Genomic DNA, 18,549 nt, shown 5'->3' with positions numbered 1-18,549 from the left:
GGAGATGTGGGTGGGTGACCCTAACAATGGGATGCCCTTGTGCAGTAATGGTGTGGAAGGGTATGCATACTTGCATTACCTAGGCAATGCTCCTTGTCATCTGATGGTGGCCTGTGAAGCTGGGCAATGAAACCACTACAGTATAGCATGGAAAGACAGACACCCTTTCCATGTGTTCCTTTATCCAAGAGATAAATGTAATGTGAAGGAGAAAGTGTGTGTGTGTGGGAAGTGTGCTTGCCCTGCCCCTCTGTTGCTGGCTCTGTCCACAAGTTGGAGGGCTACAGTGTGGAGCCTGCTATATTCCCATGTATTTTATAACCCTGGATCCTAACACATCCAGGAAGCCTACATGAACATAAGAAAAGCCCTACTGGATCAGGCCAAAGGCCCATCTAGTCCAGCAATCTGTTCTCATAGTGGCCAACCAGATGTCTATGGGAAACCTGCAAGCAAGACATGAATGCAACAGTGCTCTCCCCACTTGTGATTCCCAAGGGTACTCCCTGCTGCAGGCAGTTCTTCCAACTCATGGAGGGCAAGGAGGGTGGGTGCTGAGCATGCTCATCCATTCCTTCTTCTCAATGAGATGTTAATTGCATTGGAAACGGAATGCAAAAGGAGGCCTAAAGAATTACTCAGTTTCCTAGGCAATCTGGAGACACATTTTTCCCTAGTTCTACTGAGGACAATGTTGCTACGTTTGCAACATTGCATAGTTAAATCTCATTGGGTATATAGAGACATGGCATAGTCTGACTCACTCACTACACGAATGATACTTGATGGACTAGATTCATGCAATGAGAAAAAAATGGAGCTCCCAAAATTTTAATAAGTGATCAGCCCTACTACTTACCATTAGGAATTGCAGACAGTTTCCCCAAGGTGCTGTTCAAAGATTTCAGGAGTTCAGCATTCTTTTTCTCTGCATCTTGCAACCTATTCTGCATTCCTTTTAGATTATCCCCATTTTCTACAAAGAGCACACAAATCAAATATGTAACTTAATTTTCTGAGTCTCCATTTATTTCATGTATCATGGTGGCTTGAAAACAGTGAGCTGAAATGTTCTGTAGTGCAATGTTTTGTTAGAATCATGCTGTGTAACAATTCATATATTCAATACTGCTTATTCATTTATTATTTGCCACATAAGTAACCTGGTTCTCTTTGAAGGAGCTCAAATGTACATGGGAGTTGTCCATATTATCCTCATAGCAACTCTATGCAGGAGTTTGGGCAAAGAAATACAGACTGACCAATGAGGTCTATGAATTGGAAGCCCAAGTTGAACTACATCACGTAATGATTAAGTCATTTGAGTTAACTATTAAACTATTATTTATTTATTTATTTATTTGGGCTCCTGCTGGGAGGAAGGGCGGGATATAAATCAAATAATGAATAAATAAATAAACTATTAAACTAAGCTTATTTATTTTATTTATTTACAAAAAATACTTATACAGTGCAATTTCATAAGAAGCAGAGCTTGGAAAAGTTACTTTTTTGAACTACAACTCCCATCAGCCCCAGACAGCTTGGCCACTGGATTGGGCTGATGGGAGCTGTAGTTCAAAAAAGTAACTTTTCCAAGCTCTGAAGTATCTAAGTGGTATACAACAAATATATATTTTGGAATGCTGTTTGTTCACTATGTATTTGGACACTTCTTAAGATACCCTACCTTCCTATCCATCTACTCCCACGGGTGATACATGCCCTGGTCTCCTCTCGCTTAGACTACTGCAATGCGCTCTACATGGGGTTACCCTTGAAAACAGTCCGGAAATTGCAGCTGATACAGAATGCGGCGGCACGCTTGATTAAGAACAGCCGTCGCTGTGATCATATCACTCCAGTGTTAGTAGATCTACACTGGTTACCAGTTGCCTACCGGGCCCAATTCAAGGTGTTGGTGTTGACCTTTAAAGCCCTACATGGTTTCGGCCCAGTCTATCTAAAGGAGCGCCTCCAGCATCATCAATTGTGCCGCCTGACAAGATCAGCCACACAAGGCCTCCTCTCGGTCCCACCAGTCAAAATTGCTAGACTGGTGCGGACCAGAGAGAGGGCATTTTCGATTGTGGCACCTGCCCTCTGGAATTCCCTTCCTTCCGATCTTCACCATGCCCCCTCCCTGATGGGGTTCCGTCAAGCCTTGAAGACCTGGCTATTCAGGCAGGCCTATAGGATCTCTGGGGTGGACTAACTTTTATGCTGTTATTAACTGGACAGGTGGTTTTTAGCTTAATTTGTTATTATGGTATTTTGATATTGTATTTTACTGTGTACCGTATGTCGCCTAGAGTGGCCGTTAACTCGGCCAGATAGGCGACTTATAAATAAAATTTATTATTATTATTATTATATTATTATAACCAAATTTTGCATGATGGTTCCTAAGATCAAGGACCAGATTCTTGTCGGGCAGAGTGAATCTTTCAAAACTGCACTGATTTTAACCACCGATTTCAAAACTGCACTGAATTATTTTGGTTTCTTAGAATTCCCTAGTAGCACTGGATGAGAGGCTGCCAGCATACCATAAAAACCAAAATCACAGATCACCAGCTAACTGTAACAAATATTTTTTCTTTTATTGTCTGCATAAGCATGGTGGTATAGAATAGTTTACAGCAAAAGTTTAAAAATTAATACTTAAGACTCCACCATTCCACAAGACTGAGCAGATAACACTGAAGGCTCCATTTTGTGTTGACATCAGATGAACTCTGACAACTTGAGGAACAACCAAAGATGCTCCTACAGATGATTTCAGTGAATGAGTTGGGATATAAAGCTTCAGCAGTCCCTAAGGTACCCTGGACCTAAGATGTTCAGCTTGATAGAGTTTGGAGCCCACATCATAGGAAATGCTAATAACAACAGTTTTTCTATTTCTCCAGAAACCTCTCCAAAATAAACATGTGAATATATATTTTACTTGCAGAGAAGAAATAGCATCCATATATTTTGAAGTGTAATTCAAATATTTCCATAACGTCCAAGCCCTTGGTTTTTCTTATATTAGTTTTATGCAGCACCTGGGATTGTGGAATTTTTTATTAGATAAAATTAACCATATATGCCTTAGGTTGCATTTCAAATTGCACAAAATTCCAAGGGTTGCATTAAAAGAAAAGAAGTCTTGCTGAACAATCCAGCAACAAATTGAATAGAAGACCCAGGAGAGTTTCTTTAACATCTTTTGCCCTGATCAATAGATACAATTGCTGTGTGGTAACTTCAGAATTTCTTGAATTTGTAGTTTCTTCAGTGTGTGCATGTGTGTGTTTGTGTAGGTGTGCATGTGTGTGAATAAAGACAATCAATGAGGTCAGAGTAGTGTAACAAAGAGAGTGTTTTACTTACCAAATTCCCATTATATTTACTTGATGCAAAACAGCTGCTGCAGATGCAATGCTTGTTGAAAGGCAATGAAACCATGTTAACTCTAATATGATCAATATTGCACTGAAAATGTATTCTCTCTTGTGATGTCCCTGTATATATATGACTGTAAATATGGTAAGTGCGAGTTTATTAGAGTGTATATGGTAAGTGGCCTGAGTGAGAGGGGGGTGTACATGGGCTGGAATGCTGGAGAATGTTGTATTATGATTGGCTGAGCATTTGAGTGTCTGAAGGTATAAATGAGAAGATGACGGTTGAGGGCTCGGTTGAGGGCTCGGTTGGTGGGAGTTCTGAGGGAGGCTGTTGGTTGGTTTTGTGGGTTGGATTGGATTAGGCTGGTAGTGAGGCAGGTTATTGACGTCTAGTAACATAAAGAGTAATGCATCTGATGAAACCATACGCTTGTTAAACTATACCTTTAAGTAATCTTGTTATTCCTGTGTATATAAATAAATATTTCTTGGTTTACCTAACGCCTGATCCTTGGCTGGGTTTACACAGACCAGAAGGGTGAGCAGGGCATATACCAAGGTTGGGAAACAGTATCAATGGTGGCAGCGGTGAAGAGATAGTGTAACATCATCAGGTATCCAGAGCAACCCAGGGTTGTATGCTTTATAGGCACAAAGATACAAGGGGGTTGTGGACTGCAAGTGCACCCAGACACAAAGTATCAATAGGCCTGGAGGAGACTAAGGCACGGTCTCAAGGCAATATTGAATTACTGGGAGTGACTGGGGGTGCTGCCTAGCAGTGGGATCCTGAGAGATCTTTGCTAGAGCCTGTGAGAGAACCATTTAAAAACCAGGACCCTGAGCTGGGACCGTGACAAGGTGGTAGCCACAGGCGGGATCCTAGCAGGTGGTGGCCTGAGGTGGGATCCTGACAGGAAGGGTCCTGACATCTCTCTCTCTCTCTCTCTCTCTCTCTCTCTCTCTCACACACACACACACACACACACACACACACACACACTCACACATTCTCTCTCTCTCTCTCTTTAGGGGAAACCTAATTTGCAGATGAAATAGTTCAACATCCACTTAAACTGAAAAACTGCCACAAATTGCAAGGACAATAATTGAGTACTCAATAAGCTGATGGAATTAATGTCATCCTTTGTATATGATTCAATAGTGTTTGTAAGATGTTTTGCATGGCAGTGGAGTTTTTCTATGGACATCCTCCATAAACATGATTTTTAAGACTGTCAAAACTATGTTCCAACTCAGATTTGTGGGTATTTGCAAATACATATGTCACAAACTCAGGAGTGTAGTTTGGCAAGGAAAATGCTGATTAGTGCTAAAGCATAATTTTAGAGACATTTTTCATTTATTTATTTACATCAATAGAGAACGTTATGTTGCTGCAGAACTGGAAGGAAGAAATTTGTCACAACATGGCATTTTCCTCTTGGAAACAGAAGGGAATGAAGTGATGCCAAAATCTGGGAAATGGTCCATAAATCATGTATGGATCACTTGCCATAGGTGGCAAAATTATAGAGAATTCAACATTTGTGTGTACAAGATAACTAGGTACACCTAAATAAGAGATATATTGCATTATTTGATACCTCAAAGTGTTTTTAATTGGCCAGTTAACTGGTATCTCCTAGAAAGACACAATAGATTTGTCAAATGATGAATTAGTTCAATCCTGAAACATTGACTACACGGGGAAAAATCAGTGAGAAAACATGACTCTGTAATGTTGCTCTGTACATTTTCTAAAAAAGAAGAAAATGTCTTTGTAATTTGAAAGCTGCCTTTTACTAAGTTTAGCTGCATTGGGTTGTATCCAGCTGTGACTTTGTGCTAAGAGGAATCATTTGCACTCATGCAAGGCAGGGCTGCTTGTTTTCACTGATCTTCCCTATCCACTGCAGCTTTCTGTGCCATTTCATACACTGTTTCTGAGGGTACTCCAAGCTTCAGGAGTAGCTTTTCAGGGGTGTGAATGAAGTGCATTGGATAGGCCAGACTGATGAAAACTGGGTGTCCCATTATATGTGAATGTTAGTTCAAAGCCCATTAGATACATTCCATTATATTTACAATCCATGTTATAAAGATAGGATGAATCATAAAGAAGCAGGAGTGACAACACTTCCAAAGGAATGTGTTTCCCATGTGGGTATAAAAATGTTAAAGTTTGCCTCTGATCAAGGGTAGTTTCTTGCCTATAGAAATATATTGGAAATATTTTTCCAATGGCTTTTTAATCTGTCAATTCGTACTAGTATTTATTATTTATATTTATTAGCAAATTCACAATACAGTATAGATTCTCTAATATTGCTGCAAGATCTCTTGGGCATTTTTTGGAAAATTTATAACATCTATGTTATGCTTTCTAAAATAGTTTCTTTATAACAGATACATTTTGGGTGGTAGTCTTTGTAGTTCTTCAGCCCAATGTCTGTTATACTGGCTGCTTCAGTATGGGGTGACTTGTCCAAATTACACCAATTATTTCATTTTTACATTTCAGAATCACCCTGCTCTCTACTTATAGTTCTGTAACCATCGAACCAGGCTATTTTTATGGCTTTTAATAAATTTAATCTCTGTGGATCTCCTAAATTCCAGTATTCAAACTCCATCTGTTTAATACTTTCCCATTTAATATCTCAAATGCATTTTAATTGTTTTCTAAATATTAGCAAGAAAAAAAGGCAAGATAAATTTCCTCAGGGAGTTCCAAGCAGATTGGATGATGGTGTTCTGAAAAGCACCATTAATATTTAAAGAAACTGCTCTGTTCTACTGGTGATGAATGTCCCCAAAGGCCATGTTTTGAAATCACCTGTGGTGAAATTAACACCAAGGATATTTTACTTTAAACACTGTGCTGTAGTTATAACATGAAATTCAATAAGGCTACTTGCAGTGGGTATTATTTTCCCCTTGCTTTTTAGAGAAAGTGAAGCTAGTTTCCATGTATTATGCTGAAATAACAGACATGATGTTTGAAGGGAAGTGATTAACCACAGATAATAAGAATACAGACAATGTAATATAAAGTAGCATATGCATGCTCCTCAAATTTTAAAGTATGAACAAGCTTAGTCTGTGCACTTATGAAAGCAAGAGATGCTTAGAATGAATGTGAGGAAAAGGCTCTGCATGGGTACTGGCCCCTTTTGTCAAATAGTTGAAGAATAACAAAATGGGAAGAACAAGGAGAGGGACAGCACCAGCCAAACCACAGGAATAGTTTCTCTTTCTAGCCCACCTAGAACAAGCAGGAACGATTGTGTCATTTGCATTCTCTACTGCTCATAACGAAGTAATGCTAGTTGCTGAAACTGAGGGAACTATAAGGAGAGCAGCTGAAACAGGAGGGTAGAAACCTACAAGCCAGACTTTGCATTCTGTTCAGATTCCTAGAACCAGTTTGTCAGGGAGACATTTCTAGGGCTGGGTGGCAGATACCTAGATTCTGAGGATTTCTCTCTCATATATCCCATGGCAGTATCTGCAAGAGAGCAGGGCCGGCCCCAGGCATGCCGGGGCCCTTGGGTACCAGCCTGCCCTGGGCCCTGGCATCCGCACACACGCACGCCCCACCTACCTACCAGGCGGGCAGAGGAGCAGGAGGTCGGGCAAATGGGCAGGGAGCCTGCCGCAGAAGGGGAGCACTACTTGTTGGTCAGTGACGCAGGTTGTGAGACTCACAGACAAGGTTTTTAGCAGAGAGAGAGAAACCTGAAGCAGAAGGGTTAAACTGTGAGAACAGAGTTCCAGACAATCAAGGTCAGTGTGGCTAGCTGAGTGTGTGATAAGCTGGGAACTGGCAGGATCTCGGGTGTGGGGGGAAGAATTGTCAATGGAGGAAGATGTCTCTAATGTCTTTGCCTAGTAAAGACTCTTACATGAAACTTGCCTGGCCTGTCTTATTCCTGTTCTAAACGGCTCTTGGATTCATACCACATCTCACCTACACACGCAGTGCGCTACAGGGGTTATGGGCCCAGATTATGAGGCGTTGTAGCGGGTTCGAGAACTGGTGAAGTGGCGTTGTTGCAGAGAGAAACAAACGCAAGTGAGAGGCAAGTAAGAGTGAGCAACATGGCTGTAAATCTATCTTCCGGGATGCCGATGGAGAGACTGAATGCTGTAAATTACTCCAGCTGGAAGTGGAGAATGAGAGCTGTTCTGATTAAAGAGGATTTAAATGATGTCGTGGAAAAACCCCCTCCGGCAGCTCCTTCAGCAGCGTGGCTGAAGAAAGACGAGAAAGCGAAGGCTTTTATTACTCTGGGGCTATCAGATTCACAACTGTTGCTGGTGAGTAATGAGCCGACGGCTAATCAGATGTGGGAAAAGTTAAGAGCTGCACATGTACAGCAAACTGCGGGAAGCAGGCTGTGTTTGGCACGGAAGCTTTATCAGATGCGTTTTACTGATGATGTGACTATGGAAGAGCATTTGGCTGAATTTCGTAGATTAAATGTTGAGCTGCAAGATCGAGGCGTACATCATAATGACTTGCAGATGGTTTATCTCCTGTTATCTTCATTTGATCAAAAATGGGACGTGCTGGTTGCTGGTCTTGAAAGTCAACCTGACGGGACTCTATCTTTGGACTTTGTGGAACAGAAACTTCAACAAGAATGGTGTAGGAGACAAGAAAACAAGAAAATGGACTTAAAAGAGGCTGGGACTGTGTCTGTACAACGGAATCAAAGAAGCAGGGAAGAGACTAAAACATGTTATTTTTGCGGGTCACGTGGGCATATACAGAGACATTGTTTAAAGAAGAGGAATTACAGAGACTTTGAAAGTCAGAGGGCAAGCATGAACTTTGTTTCTAAAGAGAGCAATAAACTGATTAACTCTAAGTGGCTTCTTGACAGTGGAGCGTCTAATTGCCTAATCACAGACTCTAGTTTATTTTACACTTCAAAGCCGACGCAGGAGAAGCTTTATCTGGCTGACGGATCTACTCAGAACGCGACAGCAAGAGGAACGCTGAAGATGGGTAATTTGGGAATTTTAACAGATGTATTATTGATTTCTGGTTTAAAATATAACATTCTATCAGTGAGAAAATTGGCTCAAATAGGTTGTAAAGTTACATTTGAAGGGGATAGATGTTTTGTGAGAAAAGATGGTGAAATATGCATGCAAGGGAAATTACAGAACAAAATGTTTATAGTTGAATGCAAGATTGATAAAGACATGTGTGCTTGGATAGCAGTAAATAAAGAGAAACATGAGAATTGTGTCCATGAATGGCACAGAAAATTAGCACACGGACATTTTCAAAAGATACAAAACACCCCAAAATATAGTCAAGATTTGAAGTTAACACACTGTGAGCATGTGGATGAGTGTGAGGTATGCTATAAAACAAAAATGACTGTGAAGCCAGTAAATAAGAGCTGTGAAAGCACGACTTCAGAACCCTATCAGCTTATACATGTGGATTTAGCTGGTCCTTTTCAGTGCTCAAAAGGTGGAGCAAGGTTTTATTTAGTGATTGTGGATGATTTTTCCAGTTTTACACATGTGTTCTTATTGAAAAAGAAAAGTGATGCAGAAGAGAAATTAAAGGCATTCATATAGAAAACAGAGACACAACATGGGGCTGTTATCAAAAATATCAGATCAGATAGAGGAGGAGAATTTACCAGTAATTCATTTCAAGCATATTTGGAAAAGAAGGGAATAATTCAAAGTCTAACCGCTCCCTTCAGCCCATCCTCCAATGGCACGGCAGAGAGGAGGAACAGGTCATTGCAGGATTCATTGAGAGCAATGCTAGCAGATGCTGATATGAATAACACTTATTGGGGTGAATGTATACTGTACACTGTTTATATTCAGAACCGCCTAATGCACAGAACAATAGGCATGTCTCCCTATGAGAAACTGACTGGGAGAAAACCCAGGGTGACACACATAGAACGTTTTGGGGCAAAATGCTGGGTACATGTTGCAAAACAGTCAAAAGCACAAGCAGGACGCATTTTGGGATTTCAGAATTCATATTACAGAGTTTGGTTACCTGAGAAACAACAAGTAATGTTAAGCAGAAACATAAAGGTGATAGATAAACCTTGGAGACACAGCCAAACAGTGATCTTAGAGAGTGAAAACAAACAGGAAGCTGCAGATGTTCCTTTCGGGCAGCAAATTCCATTAAAAGCTGCTTTAACAGATTTAATATATGGTGGCAAACGTACTGTTAAAAGACTGAGAGGTGAAGACATAACAACACATGATACAGAAATGCCAAGTACGAGTGCTGGTCCAACTAAAGTTGAAAGTGAGGAAGAAATGGAAATAGATAATGTCAGGAGATCAGAGAGAACAACGAAAGGTCAACCTCCTCAGAGATTTGCATTTAATGTTACACAACAGAATGATGAAACAGATGAAATTCCAGAGGAATGGGAAAAAGAGGGGCCTATAGATAAAGAAACAATGGATCTAATGTGGAAATATTGTGTTGAAGAATGAAATGTAATTGTATCATCAAAGAAAAGCAAACATGAATCTGTGAAACTTGTGTAAATAAAGAATAAAGAGAAACTGAACTGAACTGAAACTGTAAATAGAAACTGTAAGAATCCATGTACTGAAATGTATTTGTAATGAAGGTTAATGTTGTAGAGATGTAATAATTGTAACTTGATGTTTTGTGGTCTGCAAGTCTCAGGTGGGGGCTGTTGGTCAGTGACGCAGGTTGTGAGACTCACAGACAAGGTTTTTAGCAGAGAGAGAGAAACCTGAAGCAGAAGGGTTAAACTGTGAGAACAGAGTTCCAGACAATCAAGGTCAGTGTGGCTAGCTGAGTGTGTGATAAGCTGGGAACTGGCAGGATCTCGGGTGTGGGGGGAAGAATTGTCAATGGAGGAAGATGTCTCTAATGTCTTTGCCTAGTAAAGACTCTTACATGAAACTTGCCTGGCCTGTCTTATTCCTGTTCTAAACGGCTCTTGGATTCATACCACGTCTCACCTACACACGCAGTGCGCTACACTACTCCCCCACCATAACGAGGGGCCTTTCAGGGGCCCCTGTGGGCTACCCACCTGGCCGCCCTTTGGAGCCGGCCCTGCAAGAAAGGGTTAATTGGTACCCACTTCTGATGGTCCAGGGAGAAGGTGTCCACCAGGTTCATCGCCTTAATGATCTAAACCTCTCTGACAGAGAGTTCTAAGGCCAGTTCCTAAACATTGGCACTTGCAGAGCAGAGAAAGAAACCTACCAGCATTCCTTTCTACCCACCCCAGCTTCAAAACTAAATTATCTTTATAATAAGAAAGAAAGATTAGACAGACAGACAGACAGACAGACAGACAGAGAGAGAGAGAGAGAGAGAGAGAGAGAGAGAGAGAGATACTGGGTGGTATCCAACTAAGTCACACTCAGAGTAGATCAATTAAAATCAATGGCTAACTTAAGTTCATTTATTTCAGTGATTGTATATTTCAGTATATTTCTGATTATGACTTAGATGAATACCACCCATTATACGAACTACTCAGAAGAACTACCTTCAGACATCTGATAATTGTAGTGTTGATGAAGTGTCATATAAATGGGGGTAAAAATGACCTGTATAGTCACATACCTTTAAGTCTCCTGAATTCTTTTCTAATTATATACTTCGGTGACAATGATTAATGGTGGAAAGTGCTTCACTTTTTGCTGATACATATTTTTGTGGTCACAAAGCAAAGCAAAAGCTCATGAGGATTTATTCAAGAACACAGACAAAGATAATGATTATACAACAAAATGGTGTGTGTGTGGGGGGGGAGTGCCTGCCACTTGAGCCCGTAAAAGCACAACAAGGATCATTCTGCTATAAACAGGTGCACTATGGACATTTCAGTATGACCAAATAATGGAGAAAACAATGCACAAAATGTCAAACAACTGGGAACCACTAGAGTAAGAAGAAAATGGAGATACTCTTTTACAACATCCTAGCTTATAAGGAGGACCCAATGGGTAAAGAGGAGCTTTAAAAAGAAATAGTGAAACTAGTATAAAGAACCTTCAAACAGATGTAGGGAGTGAGAAACCCAATGGAATTGGTGGGGTGCATCCATGATAGACCTGCCACCACTTCTAGGGCCCAGTGTGGCCAGGGCGGGAAGTGATGGGGTCAATCTTTTAATATGTTTTTAAAGCTTTTTTTTCTTTTTGGAAAAAAAGATTTTTTAAAGCTTTTAAAAATGTTTTAAAGATGTTTTGTTTTAATATGTTTTGTTTTGTTTTAATATATATTACAGTCTGTTTTTGTGATGTTTTAAAGAGTTTTTAGTGCTTTTGTTTGCTGCCCTGGCTCCTACTGGGAGGAAGGGTGGGATATAAATCTAATAAATAAATAAATCTTCTGTTTCACCTGGTATGATTTCTTTCCTTGCTTCTCACCCACACACACCAATGGAAAGGTAATAGGCCCTTTTGGGAGAATGTTGTGGAAACAAGTGTGCTTTGGATCCTGTGGACTTTATAAGAATACACCATACACCACAATCGTTCCAATCCCATTGCTTAGTCATTAGTGGGATAAAATATAAGAAATGAAAATCTCAATACAAAATTCCCATTAAGATATTAACTGTTAATCTGAAGAAAAAGCAAAGACCTGGATTTGAATGGCTAGCAATAAATGCAATAAACTTTCTGGCCTTTTATTTTGCAATTAACCTTGTTTAGCCACAGGCCTAAATTAAATAACTCAAAAAACATAGATTTTGTTTGATTCTATTTTGAGAATGATTCCTGGCAAACAAAGAATCCTTTATTCTGACATGGAGCAAAGATCTTAAATTCACATTTGTGCAAGATGCTAGTAGTAGAATCAGTCTCCCCCTCCCCAACCTCCAACCCCCACAAAGGGAGCGAGAAAAAGAGGGAAATGAGTAAATTTCCATTTTAATAGCTGCCCTTAGACGTTTTGGTCTGTAAGGCCTATTTCAGAAAATTTTGGTGGTAATATATGGCATTTTCCTGATTAACAGCCATTTTAAACCTTATGTAATTGGCTACAAATCAGGTAGATGACATAACGTAAAAAGAAAACATTCCCATCTCTGTCACAGCCTAGGCCTGAGTTACTGGAGGATATATTACTTGAGTAGTTTACAGGTTTTCATTACTTTAACTAATGTACTACCTGTAGTACAGAAAGAGAAATTCTAAACTGATGATCGCTTTTGCCTATTAGCTCTTTTTGGAGTCCCTATTATTTGTCTTTCAGTTCTGGATTTCCTATAGGGATTTTGGAGAATTCTAAAGAAACTTTATTCTGTATGTTTTTATCTTAGTACTGTCTTAGAATCATAGAATCATAGAGTTGGAAGGGGCCTTGTAGGCCATCGAGTCCAACCCCCTGCTCACAGCAGGAAATCCACAGCTAGAGCATCTCCCGCAGATAGCTGTCCAGCCTCTGCTTGAAGACATCCAGCGAAGGGGATCCCACCACCTCCCTAGGCAGTCGGTTCCATTGCCGAACTGCCCTTACTGTCAAGAAGTTCCTTCTAATGTCCAATCTGAATCTACGCTCCTGCAACTTAAAACCATTAGACCTAGTCCTACCCTTGGGGCAGCCGAGAACAAATCTGTACCCTCCTCTATGTGACAGCCCTTCAGGTACTTAAAGAGTGCAATCATGTCACCCCTCAGCCTTCTCTTCACCAGACTGAACATGCCAAGTTCCTTCAACCTTTCTTCATAAGACTTGTTCTCCATACCGGCTATCATCCTCGTTGCCCTCTTCTGAACCCGCTCTAACTTGTCTATATCTTTCTTAAAATGAGGCGCCCAGAACTGAACGCAGTATTCCAGATGAGGCCTGACCAATGCAGAATATAGTGGGACTATTACTTCCCTCGACCTGGAAACTATAGCTCTGTTTATGCAGCCCAAAACCGTGTTTGCCTTTTTTGCCGCAGCATCACACTGCTGGGTCATGTTCAACTTGCGATCCACTACAATTCCAAGGTCCTTCTCACACGCACTACTGCTAAGCCGGGTATTTCCCATCCTGTACCCGTGCATTTTGTTTTTGTGGCCTAAATGCAGAATCTTGCATTTGTCTTTATTGGATTTCATTTTATTAATTTCAGCCCAATTTTCTAGTCTATCCAGGTCCCTTTGGATTTTATTCCTGTCTTCCATTGTGTTAGCTATCCCTCCCAGTTTCGTATCATCCGCAAACTTCATAAGGCTTCCCTCCACCCCATCATCTAAGTCACTGATAAAAATGTTGAAGAGTATCGGCCCCAGGACAGAACCCTGTGGCACTCCACTCGAAACCTCCTTCCAGTCCGAAGCAGAGCCACCGACGACCACTCTTTGAGTACGGTTTTCCAACCAGTTGCGAATCCACCTGACAGTATTTCCATGTAGTCCGCATTTGACCAGTTTGCTAATCAAAAGGTTGTGGGGGACTTTGTCAAACGCTTTGCTGAAATCTAGATAGATGACATCTACAGCATTTCCACCATCTACTAAGCTAGTGACCCGATCAAAAAAAGAGATGAGATTAGTTTGACAGGATTTTTTCTTGACAAACCCATGCTGGCTCCTACTAATCACAGCATTGTCATCTAGATAGTTGCCAATGGACTCTTTTATTATCTGTTCTAATATCTTTCCTGGTATTGAAGTCAGACTGACCGGCCTGTAATTCCCCGGATCTTCTTTTTTACCCTTTTTAAAGAGCGGAACGACGTTTGCCCGTCTCCAATCCTCCGGCACCTCTCCCGTTCTCCATGATTTCTCAAAGATGATGGCAAGAGGTTCCGAGAGTACATCAGCAAGTTCTCTGGGATGCAGTTCATCAGGCCCTGGAGATTTGAACTCATTTAGGTTAACTAGGTATTTCCTGACTATCTCCTTATCAATCTTGAACTGCAATCCTGACCCCTTACTGAGATTGCTACCGATGCAAGGTTGCACACTGTTCCCTTTTTGGGAGAAAACGGAGGCAAAATAGGCGTTGAGCAGTTCTGCCTTTTCCTTGTTATCTGTCAACATTTTGCCATCCTCACTGAGCAGCAGTCCCACCGTTTCCTTGGTCTTTCTCTTGCTTCGAACATATCTGAAAAAACCCTTTTTGTTGTTCCTCACTTCCCTCACCAGCCTCAGCTCATTCTGGGTTTTAGCTTTCCTTACGCTATTCCTGCAAGCCCGAGCCGCTCGTCAGTACTCTTCCTTGGTGATGCGTCCTTCCTTCCATTCTTTATACATGCTCTTTTTTATTTTTACCTCCTCCACCAGTCTTCCGTGCAGCCACATTGGCTTCTTCCGATGTCTTCCGTTTTTCTTCCTCTTTGGAATTGCTTGTGATTGCGCTTTTTGTAATACGTTCTTCATGAACTCCCACGCTTCTTGGGCTCCTTTTTTCTTTAGTCTATCTAGCCACGGGATCCTACCCATCATTTCCCTGAGCTTGCTAAAATCGGCTTTCCTGAAATCCAAGGTCTTCCTAACTTAGAAATGCCAGACCATGGATAAGGGATTATGTTAATAACACCAATAATATAATCTGGAACAAAACAATCTCAGACTCTAATTCTGCTTAATGCTGTCTCTGTTCTATCCAGGACACAACTTGGTCCTTGCAAGGCTGGGAAAATGTGTGTCAATATATTATCATGTAAATAGCATAGAGCACTGAGAAAAAATATATCACAGCTTTATGTTTCAGCAAAGCAGTTTCATCAGTGTTAGAACCTTTTAATGAAAAAAAGAAAAATCAGCTCCATAACACTCCAATTAACCTATAATAGGTTTTCATGACCATATATATTTCATTTGAAATTTTATAAGCCCTTGTGCTGAATTTAGATTGCTTTATTTTATTTATTTATTTTTATTATTATTTTTATTTGTTTCATTTTTAATTTTTTTTCATTTTTAAACCGCCCATAGTCTTCAATTAGTACTGAGAGTGAAAGAAGGAAAAATATTTCTTATGAAATTAACATTCTTATGTCATATAACCCCCCCAAAGCACAACTTTTTAACAACATGACGACTGAAGTATAAAATATATAGATGCAAAATGCATGAATGGATGTTAAAATACAACTGCTGTTTGCAATAGAATATACATCACTTTAATTAGATTCGAGAGCCAGTGTGGTGTAGTGGTTAAGGTGTTGGACTATGACCTGGGAGACCAGGGTTCGAATCCCCACACAGCCATGAAGCTCCCTGGGTGACCTTGGGCTAGTCACTGCCTCTCAGCCTCAGAGGAAGGCAATGGTAAACCACCTCTGAATACCGCTTACCATGAAAACCCTATTCATAGGGTCGCCATAAGTTGGAATCGAGTTGAAGGCAGTCTATTTTTTTAATTAGATTCAGTAGTGTAGCCATGACAAATCCCACTTAAGAAACCGTCTGTCACAGCTCACCAGAGGTAGGTAAGCTTTATCAGCCCAAGGACCACATTCTCTTGTAGGGAACTTTCTGGGTAACACATGCCAGTGGAGGGTGGTGTCAAGAAGTGTTAGAATTGCTTTTAATATGGCTTTTAATATCTTTAACCCTTTTTAAAAACATGTTTTTAAAGGTTTTTTTTAATGTTTTTAATGTTGTATTGTTTTAATGTATGTTAAGGTATTTTATGACGTCTTAAAGTGTTTTTAGTGTTTCTGTTTGCTGCCCTGGGCTCCTGCTGGAAGGAAGGGCAGGGTATAAATAAAATAGTAAAATAAATAAATAAAATTAATAAGAACACTTGGTTCTAAAATGGTTCTGTGGCAAGAAATTATGGGGGAATACATCTTGCCTAAATTAGGGCCTCTGAGAGGCCATGACATAGCAGTTCTCACAGCCGAACTCAGTTAATTAAGCAGTAAGCAAAAACACCTGCTTATCAGGTGTGTGAGCGTTAGGCATGAAAGCTCCAGAGGATTTCATCATCAGAAAGCCCCCTGATTGGGTAATTAATTCCTGGCTGTTACTGGGCATTTCCCCATAAGAATAGGACCAAGAGCATAGGTTATTGTTCCCTAATGGTCTCTGGTGCTACCTGATGTTGGGGTTCTATCTGCTATCCAGGCTATACATCTCTGGGGAGATGTGGAACCATGATGTTACTCTGCTGGTTTACCTCTGTTGTAAGTACAGATTAGACTAAACAGCTTTGTTATTTTTATTTGTGATTTGAACTCTCTTGTGTTTTATCTAGCCCTTGGGGGTGTTTAATTTAAGGAACTATTTTGCTGCTATACTTTTTGCACTTATATTTTATTCTAATGAAACTACCTCTTATTTATTTACCAGTGTGTGTCAATTTCAGGAGGAACGTGGCTCTGAATCCAGCAATATGGCCAATTAGCCATAGACTACGGTATAACTGGCTATTTTGCATGAAGGCTCAAAGACAAGCAGTGCATCTTTGGCTCTTGTCTTCTGGAATCCTCAGCAGGTCTATTTCTGGCACTTTGGGTTTCCCCTTGGCCCAGAGTGGGTGACCAGGTTTAAGGGGTGGTGGCAGTCTACCTACCTTGCAGGGTTGTTGTTGGTTTACTCAGTTCTGGTAAGGGAGGCACAGGTTGTGCCTGGACAGGATCAATTGCCCTGGGCTTGGGAATTGAGTCCTGGTGTGAACTGGCAGCAGTTCTTGACAGGCGGGGCCTGAGGCAAAAGTAGGCAAGGTCAGATGCAAAGTTATATGGAACAATGGATGTAACTCTCATGTTTGTACAGTAGGGTGTGCTCTATGTGGTGCTGCCCTTGAGACTGATATGGAAACTGCAGCTAGTACAAATAATGGTTGTTTGACTGTTCACTGGGGTGGAATATTGCCATCATATTATGCTGCTGCTGATTAATTTTCCTCTCCACATCTGCTGAGGTTTCAATAATTATCACTGCATCCTTAGCAGATTTTACACGCGCACGCACGCACACGCACACACTAACTGCAACAATGCACTCTACTTCATGTCTGGTTTGGCCCTTAATTTTTATTTTATTTTTATTTTATTAAATTTTTATACCGCCCCACTAGCATAGCTCTCTGGGCGGTGAACAACAAGCAATACAAATATTTACAATAAAATCCAATAATACCATACAGCAAAAGTACAGAGAATGAAAAATCTAAAAACAATTACAACACACTTTAAAACTGAATTAAGTTAAATTAAAAGCCCTAGAAAAGAGGAAGGTTTTAACCTGGCGCCGAAAAGACAGCAGCATCGGTGCCAAGCACACCTCATCGAGGAGACTGTTCCACAGTTCGGGGGCCACCACTGAGAAGGCCCTAGTTCTTGTTACCACCCTCCGAGCTTCTCTGTGGGTCGAAGCTCGGAGGAGGGCCTTCGATGTCGAGCGCAGTGTACGGGCAGGTTCATATTGGGAGAGGCGTTCCAACAGGTATTGTGGTCCCACGCCATATAAGGCTTTATAGGTCAAAACCAGCACTTTGAATCTGGCTCGGAAGCAAATTGGAAGCCAGTGCAAGCGGGCCAGAAGAGGTGTTATGTGTTCGGACCGCTTGGTCCTCGTTATCAATCTGGCAGCCGCGTTTTGCACAAGCTGTAGCTTCCGAACTGTCTTCAGAGGCAGCCCTACGTAGAGCGCATTGCAGTAGTCCAATCGCGAGGTTACCAGAGCATGTACCACTGATGTGAGGTCCTCCCTGCTCAGATAGGGATGTACCTGGGCTACCAACCGAAGATGGTAGAACGCATTCCGTGCCACCGAGGCTACTTGAGCCTCCAGTGACAGGGAAGGATCTAAAAGAACTCCCAGACTACGAACCCGCTCCTTTAGGGGGAGTGTAACCCCGTCCAGGACAGGGTATATATCCACCGTCTGATCAGAGAAACCGCGTACCAACAGCATCTCAGTCTTGTCTGGATTGAGCCCCAGTTTGTTAGCTCTCATCCAGTCCATTATCGAGGCCAGGCAATGGTTCAGCACATTGACAGCCTCACCTGAAGAGGATGAAAAGGAGAAGTAGAGTTGCGTGTCATCAGCATACTGAGGACAACGCACTCCAAAACTCCTGATGACCGCACCCAACGGCTTCATGTAGATGTTGAAAAGCATGGGAGACAGAACCGACCCCTGCGGGACTCCACATTGGAGAGCCCACAGTGTCGAGCAATGTTCCCCATGCACTACCTTCTGG

General features: G+C 41.2%; 1 protein-coding gene across 10 annotated transcripts in view; it reads right to left on the bottom strand.

The window, feature by feature from the left end:
- LAMA2 (laminin subunit alpha 2) overlaps nt 1-18,549 on the bottom strand; it is a 748,112-nt gene that overhangs the window by 120,300 nt on the left and 609,263 nt on the right. For all 10 annotated transcript variants that reach the window (XM_061623807.1, XM_061623808.1, XM_061623810.1 and 7 more), the window contains one exon: nt 860-976. In XM_061623807.1, the coding sequence (XP_061479791.1) occupies nt 860-976 (117 nt within the window). The remainder of the gene's footprint in view (nt 1-859; nt 977-18,549) is intronic.

The sequence above is a fragment of the Rhineura floridana genome, chromosome 4 (genome assembly GCF_030035675.1).
Source record: "Rhineura floridana isolate rRhiFlo1 chromosome 4, rRhiFlo1.hap2, whole genome shotgun sequence".
NCBI lineage: Eukaryota > Metazoa > Chordata > Lepidosauria > Squamata > Rhineuridae > Rhineura > Rhineura floridana.
This window is presented reverse-complemented; position numbering and strand designations above follow the sequence as displayed.